Source organism: Engraulis encrasicolus, chromosome 3 (assembly GCF_034702125.1).
Source record: "Engraulis encrasicolus isolate BLACKSEA-1 chromosome 3, IST_EnEncr_1.0, whole genome shotgun sequence".
Taxonomy (NCBI): Eukaryota; Metazoa; Chordata; class Actinopteri; order Clupeiformes; family Engraulidae; genus Engraulis; species Engraulis encrasicolus.
Genome location: NC_085859.1, coordinates 26,549,134 through 26,561,088, shown reverse-complemented (window position 1 = coordinate 26,561,088; position 11,955 = coordinate 26,549,134). Strand labels below are relative to the sequence as shown.

General features: G+C 45.0%; 1 protein-coding gene across 1 annotated transcript in view; it reads left to right on the top strand.

Annotated features, from left to right (window-relative positions):
* Nucleotides 1-11,668, top strand: part of atp8b5a (ATPase phospholipid transporting 8B5a) — a 48,390-nt gene extending 36,722 nt beyond the window's left edge. Inside the window, exons 17-28 of the mRNA XM_063195076.1 lie at nt 208-323; nt 1,100-1,264; nt 1,986-2,097; nt 2,897-3,002; nt 4,173-4,317; nt 5,978-6,161; nt 6,594-6,817; nt 7,323-7,406; nt 8,242-8,487; nt 9,362-9,500; nt 9,790-9,920; nt 10,468-11,668. Of these exons, the coding sequence (XP_063051146.1) occupies nt 208-323; nt 1,100-1,264; nt 1,986-2,097; nt 2,897-3,002; nt 4,173-4,317; nt 5,978-6,161; nt 6,594-6,817; nt 7,323-7,406; nt 8,242-8,487; nt 9,362-9,500; nt 9,790-9,920; nt 10,468-10,794 (1,979 nt within the window). The 3' untranslated portion in view covers nt 10,795-11,668. The remainder of the gene's footprint in view (nt 1-207; nt 324-1,099; nt 1,265-1,985; nt 2,098-2,896; nt 3,003-4,172; nt 4,318-5,977; nt 6,162-6,593; nt 6,818-7,322; nt 7,407-8,241; nt 8,488-9,361; nt 9,501-9,789; nt 9,921-10,467) is intronic.
* Nucleotides 11,669-11,955: the final 287 nt, after the last annotated feature.

Here is an 11,955-nt window from a genome sequence, read left to right as displayed (position 1 = left end):
ATGTTTAGTTTGTTGTTAAATCTGTGAAGCAATGTAGAAAATTGACTAGTGCATTGTGGTGCATTGACATTAACAAATCAAAATACTTGATGAATAAAATTGTTGGGCACAATTTCTATGACATTCATCTCTAATTGTGAGAGGACTGTAATTCAACATTTCTAGCAGTCATGTATACTGATGCCTCCTGTGTGTGTGTTGGTCCAGTGAGGAGTCCAGAAGGGAAGCTGAGTCTCTACTGTAAGGGAGCGGACACCATCATCTACGAGAGGCTCCACCAGTCCTGCACCAAGCTCATGGACGTCACTACTGAACATCTCAATGTGAGTGGAGTGTGTGTGTGCGTGCATGTGTGTGTATGTGTGTGTGTGTGTGTGTGTGTGTGTGTGTGTGTGTGTGTGTGTGTGTGTGTGTGTGTGTGTGTGTGCGTGCGTGGCTGTGTGTGTGTGTGTGTGTGTGTATGTGTGTGTATTTGCGCGTGCGTGTGTGACGTGCGTGTGTACAGGGAAGCCGACAGAGGGTGACAAAGGGGATAGTTGCCCTGGGCCCAGGGACAGAGTGGGCCCAGAATTGGGTCCTCATTACATTGTATGTATTGGGTAGGGGGGCCCTTTCAGATGACTTTGTCCTGGGCCCAGCCAAAGCTGTCAGCGGCCCTGCGTGTGTGTGTGTGTGTGTGTGTGTGTGTGTGTGTGTGTGTGTGTGTGTGTGTGTGTGTGTGTGTGTGTGTTTTAGTGTGTGTGTTTGCGTGCAGGCACCTGTATATGTGAAATTCTGTATGACATCAGACAGTTTGTCTTGTTCTCGTACGGGTGTACATCTTTTGCATATTCTAGTATCTGTACTCAGCTTACGTTTTTTTGCTAAATTACAATGATCCCGACTACCATGTTGGCAGCTGTGGCTTAATGGTTAAGGAGGTGGTCTTTAGATCATAGGGTTGCAGGTTCAAATGGGAAGTCCATGGCTGAAGTGCCCTTGAGGAAGGCACCCAACCCCACATTGTTCCAATACCCTGCAAATAACTTTGAGTTGTAATGTATAATGTAATGTAATGTAATGTAATGTAATCATGTCTCTCATGTGTCTCTCTCCGTAGGAGTTTGCAGGGGATGGCTTGAGGACTCTAGCGTTGGCATACAAGGACCTGGACGAGGCCTATTTCACAGAGTGGAAACAGCGCCATCATGAGGCCAGCATTGCACTAGACGAGCGGGAGGAGAAACTGGAGAAGCTGTATGAGGAGATAGAGAAAGACCTGCTGGTGAGATACCCTGAAGAACACAACTCTCGGGTCAACAGTTCTGGCTATATGCCAAAAAAACCCACTTCTACCCATCCACCCATGGCATTTTTATCAGTCAGTGGTTTTAACTTCTGAACAATATTGTTAACTGTCACTGATTTACAATCAACAAAAATAATTTAGCCTCTTAAGATGGAACATTAACAGAAGTCTTGGTTAAATTCACATATTTCTAAATTGTTCAATAACAACATCTATCATTAGCATGTTTTTGTCTCTTCATACTGACAGTTTGAAGGTGTGTGTGTGTGTGTGTGTGTGTGTGTGTGTGTGTGTGTGTGTGTGTGTGTGTGTGTGTGTGTGTGTGTGTGTGTGTGTGTGTGTGTGTGTGTGCGCGCGCACGCGCAGTGGAGAGCCAGAAACATTTAATTTAGGCCAAGGGTCTGGAACTATACAAAAAAAATCACACAATAGTTGCAATGCAATGTTACATTGTGCTTTTCATTCGGATACTGGCAGTTCCGAGAAAATAGATTTTAACTGGTCTTTTACAAGGCACTAGCTTGCTATATACCAGTTTTATTTGATATTGTATGTGTGTGTGTGTGCGTCCCTACGTGCATGCCTCTGTGTGTGTGTGTGTGTGTGTGTGTGTGTGTGTGTGTGTGTGTGGCTGTCTCTGTGTGTGGCTGTCTCTGTGTCTGTGTGTCTCTCTGTTTGTGTGGTGAATGTGTTTTAGCTTTTAGGAGCGTCAGCCATCGAGGACAAGCTCCAGGACGGAGTGGCCCAGACAATAGAGCAGCTAGCCAAAGCAGACATCAAGATCTGGGTGCTGACAGGAGACAAACAAGGTAACACAACACAAAGAACATCTTTGAATACAACACAAGGGGTTTTACTGAGAGACTTGATATTTTCAATTGAGTCGCTGTGATAACTAACCCAGTCTCAATAACACCTTCTATGCAGCTTGCATTCACACAATTCTGCAAACAAATTTGAAAAGTGATCAAATGCATCTATTGAGCCTTATACGGGCAGGAATAAGTTTTTCCTTTCAGAGACATTGAAGACTAAAAATGAATATAATTGGAAATAAATGCAGTGGTGTACAAGTGTGGATATTTGATATGCTCAACACGCTTCTATTCTGGTGTCTTGCACTGTTAGTATTACTGCATAACTTTTGTGCGTGCTGTGTACTCTCAAGTGTAAAAATCCAATCAGAATTCAATTACAACTTCCTTGGGGTAATATGAGCCCTCATACACATATACGGTACACTCACTCTCTTGCCTCACTGTTACCCTCTCTTTCCCTTCTTCCCTCCCTTCACAATGTGTGCATTTCTGTCTCACAGCCATTATGTTCAACTGTCTACCCACACAAAAAATAGACACACACTCATCCACACACATCCACTCCCATTTATGTTTCTCCCATCTCATCAATACCCCTCCCCTCCTCTCCCCTGTCTCTCCCCCTCTGTCTGTCACTCTCTCAATCTCTCACTCTCTATGTCCCTCTCTCTCTCTCTCTCTCTCTCTCTCTCTCTCTCTCTCTCTCTCTCCATCTATCCCCCCATCTCTCTCTCGGTCTCTCTCTCTCTCTCTCTCTCGCCCCCCTTCTCCCCCCCATCTCTCTCTCCAGAGACAGCGGAGAACATTGGCTACTCTTGTAACATGCTGCGGGAGGAGATGAATGAGGTCTTCGTAGTGGCGGCTCACACCCCAGAGGGCGTCCGAGAGGAGCTCAGGTCTGACAGGCAGAGGCAGCGACCATACACACACACACCAACATCATGCACACTGACTCAGCAATAATAGTCACAGACTGCACACTCACTGACTCCGCAATAACGGCCATATTCTGCAAACTTATTGACATACTGACACACGAGCATAGCAGCACACATTATATTACACATATTATTGACACAGGAGCATAGCACATATTATATTCATAATCGTCACTCACACTGACTCAACAATTCAATTACAGCCACAGTGAACACTGACATTGACGTCTGCAATAACTAATAACCAAGTCTGTGTGCTGAATATGGCTACATATATTCAGTGTAAATGTTGATAGTGGCTATAACTACTAATTGCCAATTAGCAGTTATAGCCACTATCAACACTTAACGCTGACCATATTATAGCCATATTCAGCACATGGACTCGGCACTCAAAGCAATAATAGTCATGCTCAGCATTCACACTAACACTGCACTCACTACCCATAATCAATCCATCCATATGTACTCAGCACAGCACAATGGCACAACCAGTCTGTTACTTTCATGACCATCACTGACACCGACTAACCATACTCAATACTCACACTGACTGAGTACTCAGCACACACACTAATGCAGAACATAACCTCCAGTCTGATGTACAGACCTCTTGACCTTGTGTCTACTGTATATAATTATTTAGCCGTAGCTTCCTGTGGTATATATGACAAGCTGCTTTCAGTGCTGAGTTGAATTTCTTGTGTCAAAAAGGAAGAAGAGGAGAGTGCTGCATGGGGCCAACTGTTTTGAGGAAAAATCAGGTGTTCTTCACCAAAATCAGTGTGCCTCTCGAATCTTTAAGACTACTACCTTCAGCAAGTTAGCCTACTGTTAGGGCCTTCACATTTTGGGAGTAGCCACAAGTTATGTACTGCAGCCATGGCTCAGTGGTTAGAGTGCTGGCCTTTAGATCAGAGGGTTGCAGGTTCAAATCTCACCCTTACCAGTAGTTTCAACCATGGCTGAAGTGCCTTTGAGCAAGGCATCTACGGTAACACCACATTGCTCCAGGGACTGTAACCAATACCCTGTACCCTGTAAGTTGCTTTGGGTACAAAGCGTCAGCTAAGTGTAATATAATGTAATGTTCTGAATGTCTTGTGTGTTTGTGTTTGTCCACAACAGGAATGCCAGGATGACCATGAAGCCAGGCGATGAGAAGGAGGAGGAGAACTTCATGTCCAAGTCCATCTTGGGCAACACACCCAAGATCGTCCCAGACGAGGTCATCAGTGGAGAATTCGGGATTGTCATCAACGGGCACAGTCTGGTGAGGGACAGGGGACCTGTCTGTGTGTGTAGATGTACTATAGGGATGGGCAACGTTTATAATGGGGAGGGCCACGTCATTTCATAGCCACCATCGGAGGGCCACATGATCACAGATCTGACTGAAACTCGAGGTCGAACATTGCGAGTTGCAGTCAGATCTGTGATTACGTACGTGGTCCTCCGATGGTTGCTCACTGACTGCCCAAATTGTTTGGAAGGAATAGAAGTGTTCTCTACTGACCAACAGTATAATAACTGATTTATTCTGTGCCGGTTTAAAAAAAAACACACTTCTATCACACTTCTGTGATAGAAAGTATAAGATGATTTTGATTGCTTGTGTTGTGACCATCTAGTACCCATACTGTGGTACAGAATGGACCCCATCAAACCCCTACTGCAACTACCGGTAGATCAAAAACATCAACCCATATTGTATGACAAAATAATACGATGTTTTACCCAAATACCACATAGAAGACAAGAAAACTGTGTTGTTCCCTTCCCACTCACTTGTTTGCTACATACTGTGCATCCCTCTGCATTCCTCCCCACAGTGTTTCTGCACATGATGCAAAGATGAGCTCTTCATATTACAGAGACTTGCTGTCTTAACAATAACACAAAAGGTATCAGGTGGCCGATACCGTAGGGCGGCCGACTTGTGGTGGTGGATACTGTAGAAAGGTCGGGTCAGTTGTGTAGAGAATGTTGATGCCTCCGGTAGGCTTTCCAAATGGTTTTCATAGAGATGCACAGGATCCTGATTTTTAGGATCCTGCCGGATACCGGATCCACTACTGCTTTAAGATCCTGCCGGATCCGGAACCGGATACCAGATCCTACGAAAGGGTTGAAACACATAGCCTACTCACACACGTGGGCCCTTTTTATTACGTTTGGGCAAACTTTAAGACTCATTGGCTTACTGCCACACTGCCTTCAACGGCCGCTTCCAAAGGGCTTTCACTCCATGCAGCTATTGGGGTTGTGAAAGACTGACTGAAAAGCCTAGGCTACGTAAAAAGTAGAGATGCCCCAGATCCTGATTTTTAGGTAACTGCCGGATACCGGATCCACTGCTTGAGATCTTGCCGGATCCAGATGGTCTGAAAAACCCTATTATCCTGCCGGATCCGGAACCGGATCTTGAATCCTGTACATCTCTAGTTTTTCACCAATTCTGGCATAAGTAGACAAGGTGGTTAGAGTGTCATATATATTTTATTATTTTGGTTAAGATGTGATATTAATAGTGTTACCACTCCTGCAGGCCTATGCTCTGGAGCCTTGTGTGGAGTTTGGTTAGAATGTACATTATATTATATTATATTATATTATATTATATTATATTATATTATATTATATTATATTATATTATATTATATTATGTTATATTATATTATATTATATTATATTATATTATATTATATTATGTTATGTTATGTTATGTTATGTTATGTTATGTTATATTATATTATATTATATTATATTATATTATATTATATTATATTATATTATATTATATTATATTATATTATATTATATTATATTATGTTATGTTATGTTATGTTATGTTATGTTATGTTATGTTATATTATGTTATATTATATTGGTTAAGAAGTGATGTGATTTTAATAGCGTTACCCTTCCTGCAGGCCTATGCTCTGGAGCCTGGTATGGAGGTGGAGTTCCTGCGTACGGCCTGCATGTGTAAGACGGTGATCTGCTGCCGGGTCACTCCCCTCCAGAAGGCCCAGGTGGTGGAGCTGGTCAAGCGCTACAAGAAGGCCGTCACCCTGGCCATCGGTGACGGAGCCAACGACGTCAGCATGATCAAGGGTAATGCCACTGTGATGGATGCCAACTTGCAGAGTGTTAGTAAGCCAAAGCCGTGTGTGTGTGTGTGTCTGTGTCTGTGTCTGTGTCTGTGTCTGTCTTTGTGCGTGCGTGCGTGCGTGCGTGCGTGCATGTGGCTGCTCTGAAATTGCTCCCTGTACTATATTTATAAGTATCACAGATACTTTTGATCTGTTATGATTCCTCTGCTGTGAGATCGAAATAAAAGTATTAAATGTGTGTGTGTGTTTGTGTGCACGCAAGTGTTATCTCTGTGCGTGTCTGAGTGTTGTCCACCCTATAGCGTCTCACATTGGTGTTGGGCAGCAGTGGTCAAGATGGCATGCAAACCATCCTCTCCTCTGACTTCTCTTTCACTCAGTTCACATCTCTCCCTCTCTCTCTCTCTCTCTCTCTCTCTCTCTCTCTCTCTAGCGGCCCATATTGGCGTAGGCATCAGTGGGCAGGAGGGCATGCAGGCGGTCCTGGCGAGCGACTTCTCCTTCGCCCAGTTCCGCTTCCTGCAGCGCCTCCTGCTGGTGCACGGCCGCTGGTCCTACCTGCGCATGTGCAAGTTCCTCAGATACTTCTTCTACAAGAACTTCTCCTTCACCTTCGTCCACTTCTGGTACGCCTTCTTCTGTGGCTTCTCTGCACAGGTGAGTTAGACACAGCCGTCCGTCGACAGCTTTGGTCACGCCCAGGACAAAAGCATCTGAAAGTCCCCCCATTACAATGCAATGACAACCCAATTCAGGGCCCATTTTCTCTGGACTCTGGAACACTGATCGCTTTTTCCCCACAGTCAGCTTCCCTGGTTGGACATAACCAGAAGTCTATGTTAAAAACAGTTAAAACATTTGTTTCATTTTAAAACGAAAACTTTAACGCTGTAATATGTTGTCTTTTGCTGAATTGCTGGTATAATGGTGATGCGTTGATCAAGCACTACGAAAGAATACAAGTGTCCAGTCTCGAGATAAATACAGTATTTGCCGTTTGGCTTTTTAGGGCAGAACTGGTATTGGAACATTTTGCGAATCATACTCTACAAACATGCAGTATACTATACTGTGAATGAGAATCACATAGCCTGAGATTCTGCTACTTGTTAACCTGCATTCCTGCTACGTGTCTGATTGGGTGATGTGTTTCTTCCTGCAGACTGTCTATGATGAATGGTTCATCACTCTCTTTAACCTGGTGTACACTGCACTGCCGGTTCTGGGAATGAGTCTGTTTGACCAGGTAGGTAGACAACACACACACACACACACACACACACAGTAAGATACATAACAGTATAATAAATCCATTATGCAATACTACCGTATTAGTAAGATGAAGATTCATTTATGAAAACAACATCTGTGTCTGTGTCTGCATTACACTATTCGCATTAGGCGCCCCAGATGCTTTTATCCTGTTTACGGGGAATTTCTTTAATGAAATCTGGGCAGAGAGGAGAGACAGATGCAGGGAGTAACTGAGAGAGACAGATGCCAAGACAAACAGATGCCGAGACTTAGATAGAGCCACTGGGCACAACGCTATCAGCACAGTATGCTCTTCCAACAGACTGTGACCTTACTTGACTTCTGAGCAGTTTGTTATTGAAATGCATGCAAAGACCATATGGCTTTTAGCGTACCATACACAGACAGTGATAACAATCAAAACAAAGCCACTCACTACAGTTATGTAACTTCTGACATTCTAACAACATACCTGAACATTATTTTCACATCTAGTCCCCTTTAAGTGAACCTCATTCGGTCCTCTGTAAGTGGACCAAGAAGTGAACCGACAGTAAAATAACTCAGGTCTGTGTTTGTTCATATTGTGAGTGTGAGTATTTGGTCCACTTATAGAGGACTGAGTTTGGTTCACTTAAAAGGGACTAGGTGTGAAAATACCCTTATAGAGGACTGAGTTTGGTCCAGTTAAAGGGGGCACTATACCATATGCGAAAATACCCTTGATGTGAATGAGAAGATATAGTGAAGTATATAAACCACAGTGTTCAAATTAACTCTGTGGGATTCACCTCTAACCAAATCTTTGGTTCTGTTGCTCTGTGCAGGACGTGAGTGACAGTTGGAGTTTCGAGTACCCCCAGCTGTACGTGCCTGGCCAGCGTAACCTCTACTTCAGCAAGACGGCCTTCGTCAAGTGTGCCCTCCACAGCTGCTACTGCTCCCTGGTGCTGTTCTTCATCCCCTACGGGGCCCTCTACGACACAGTCCGCAACGATGGCAGGGATGTGGCCGACTATCAGACCTTCGCACTTCTCGTGCAGACCTGTCTGTGTATAGCCGTCTGCATACAGGTGTGTGTTTGAGGGCTGTCTGTGTGGTGGGAGGCGGGTGTGTATGTACATTATGCTTCCATGGCATTTATCTATGACTACTACTTCATACCTTCCCAAAATATGATACGCGTAGATGATAATGATGCAAGTACATTTTCTTGCTGCTCAAACACTGTTTAATCAGTCATCATTATCTCTAACATCATTTCGTCACATTGTTGGTTAAAAAATGAAACTGTAGGCCCGGTATGCCACTTCAAATCCTATATGATTTATTATTATAAATTATTATAATTATTATTGATTATTATTATTATTGATGATTTATTTTCGTAGCCTCTTAATGCAGATGGGGTCACCAGCGGCAGGCCTATTCACTATTTGCTGGAAATACTCAATTACATCATTACAACATTGCTATGACAGCACTGAGAGCCTTAAGTAACAGATTCTGACACAGGCATTTCAATTTTGGTGACAGCAAGGTTATAACATAGGCTCTTCGCTAAGAGGTTAATCAGTCATTATCTCTAACATCATTATGTCATATTGTTGGCAAAAAATAAAACGGTATGCCACTTTGTCTTGTATATGATTGAATGACAGGACATATTATGATTGCTTTCTTTTCTTAATTCTTTATTCCCATAATACAGTGTTTCCCTTTTTTGTCCTGCGTACCCCCTGAGCCATTTTGTCATATGATGAGTACCCCCTCACCCTCACACATGCTCTGTTCCTCTATCCCAATGTGACTACACTCAATATATTTGCTATTATTATATTTTTCCGCGTACCCCCTGAGGTGTGCTCGCGTACCCCTAGTGGTACACGTACCCCTGGTTGGGAAACACTGCCATAATACACGCTCCTCTGCTCTCTCTCTCCTCAGCTGGGCCTAGACATGTCTTACTGGACCATAGTGAACCACATCTTCGTCTGGGGCAGTTTGGCCATGTACTTCATAGTCACCTTCACCATGTACAGCAACGGCATGTACCAGATCTTCACGGGATCCTTCGCTTTCGTTGGTGAGTTTGCTTTCGTTGGCACCCTGCCCCCAACCACCGCAACCAAAAAAATCCATATATCTGCTCATAGAAACTGCTACCATGTTATTTCTGCAATATCATGGTGTGTGCATGTGTGTGTGTGCGTGTGTGCGTGTGTGTGTGTGAGCGTGCGCGCGTCTGTATGTGTCCGTATTTGCCTGTGCAAGGAGCTCTCTGCTCTCTGATTCAGCCTAACGTGTGTGTATGTGTGTGTGTGTGTGTGTGTGTGTGCGCGCGTGCGTGTGTGTGTGTGTGTGTGTGGGTTCAGGTTCGGCGAGGAGTGCTCTAAGTCAGCCTAACGTGTGGCTGACGATCCTTCTCACCTCTATCCTGTGTGCGTTGCCTGTGCTCACGCACCGATTCCTCTTCATCCAGCTACGGCCCACCATCAACCAAAAGGTAACAACAATACACTACAATGCTCACACACACACACACACACACACACACACACACACACACACACACACACACACACACACACACACACACACACACACACACACACACACACAATGACAAGTTAGGACACCCTTCTGTGTCACCCTAATGACTGGTCCATTTATGACAAGACAATGACAGTGAGACACCAGGAATAGAAACTGTATGTAGATTCATACCGCCAATCACTAGGTCTTTGTTGCCGTTTTTTCTTTGAATGTCAAAGTATTTGTTGCCATTCTTTTGCTGACTTACTGTCTCTTTCACAATAGATTGGAATCCCAAGCTATTTCATTTTTGACTTTTGTGGTACAGTGCTTTATGTAGAGTAAATGACCAAAGTTTTTTGCAATGTCTTCTTAGATACTGTCTTTCTGAACAGCTTTGCATTCCCATTCTATTGTCTTCCTTGTAATTAATGTTTGTGTCTGACTGTTTTGGTGAAATGTTGGTGCCTATCCATGACTAACACTTTGTTGCAATGCCTTCTGGGATACGACAACAGGTGCGCCTGAAGGTCCTCGAAGCCAAAGTGGCCCCGCCCCCTCCGGCGAGGCGCACGCGCATGCGCCGCACCAGCTCGCGGCGCTCCGGCTACGCCTTCTCGCACGCCCAGGGCTACGGCGACCTGGTCACCTCCCGCAAGTACCTGCACCGCCCGCCCGTCAAGCAGCGCTCCGCCGGCGGCTTCACCCCCACCAGCCGCACGCTGGCGGCGTTCAACCGCTCCGCCGGGTACAGCCCCACGGGACACAACCTCCTGAACTCCAAGCCGGAGGTGGTGGAGCCCACGTCCCTGCAGATGTACCGGACCACAGACAGGGACTTCTGAAAGCCCTGAAGGGGCTGAGGTTAAAAGGGATGGGGCTGGGGGGTGGGAGAGGTTTGGTTAGGATCGTTTCCTCTGGAGCTTCAAAGCAGCCCACAGAGCATAAGCACAAAGAATATGTTGGAGTGGGCACTTTTTTGTGGCAGGTCGATTATTTCTAACAGCACCTGGCTTCATGTCAGGTGTGAGGAGGAGGCACATTTCTTTGGTTGAGATTGAACGTCCCACCATTATATGGACATCATGGACACCAAAGACCTCAGTGGTGGACTAATGTCACCCACCCTCCCCCCTCACTATGTGGGGGAACAGGGCCGCACTGCCGGGTTCAGGCCCCAGGGGTCGCAACCTGATGGACACCGATCTGGAGGTGGAGCCCACATCGCTTGCAAATATGGGATGGGGGAAATGGGGAGTTAGCCAGGATGGTCAGGGATCAATCAACAGTTTTAGAGAGCTAGCCAGATCAGCGACATGGACGTCTGAAGACGGAGGGGTTGCTGCCGCTAAAGGAGGATGTGCTCAAGACAAGACAAGGGAGGGGAAGTTGGATGGGATCTTTCAGGGACAGAACAACAGCGACTCAGATTTTCACTGCAGTTTACAGAGCAGCACCATGACCTGTATGGAGGGGGGGGGGGGATTACTTTTCAAGGAACCAAGATTATTTCAGGGATCTACACAATTTCTAGCAAAAAAAAGCTTGGTTTTGATCCACAGAGCTATAATTGACATAGTTGGGAGTGATGCCTGATGTTCTTGTTTGTTTCAGAGCCAAGGACCACATAACACCATTTTTAGCAGCTCCAATGCTCCTGACAAAATGTGCAAGACAAGTCAAGTCAAGAGAACCAAAAGAGCAGAGATGTATAAGGTAGAAGTGGAAGTACTCTTACAAATGTAATAACAACACTAGTGGTATGATATCACATGGTTTCAACATTGTAATGACATGCTAATTCCAGAGATTCTTTAAGTATAGAGATATGCCAATGTAATAGGTTGCTATGGGCACCTAACATGACCAGGTTCCGGTCTGCCTAAAGGGGCGTGTCATAATACTCCTAGATTGAATAGAACAGTCCTTAGGTCTGTCTAAAGGGGGTTTCCCCCCCCCCTCCCCCTTGCAATAATAGAACCCGGAAACAATTGGCCAATGGAACC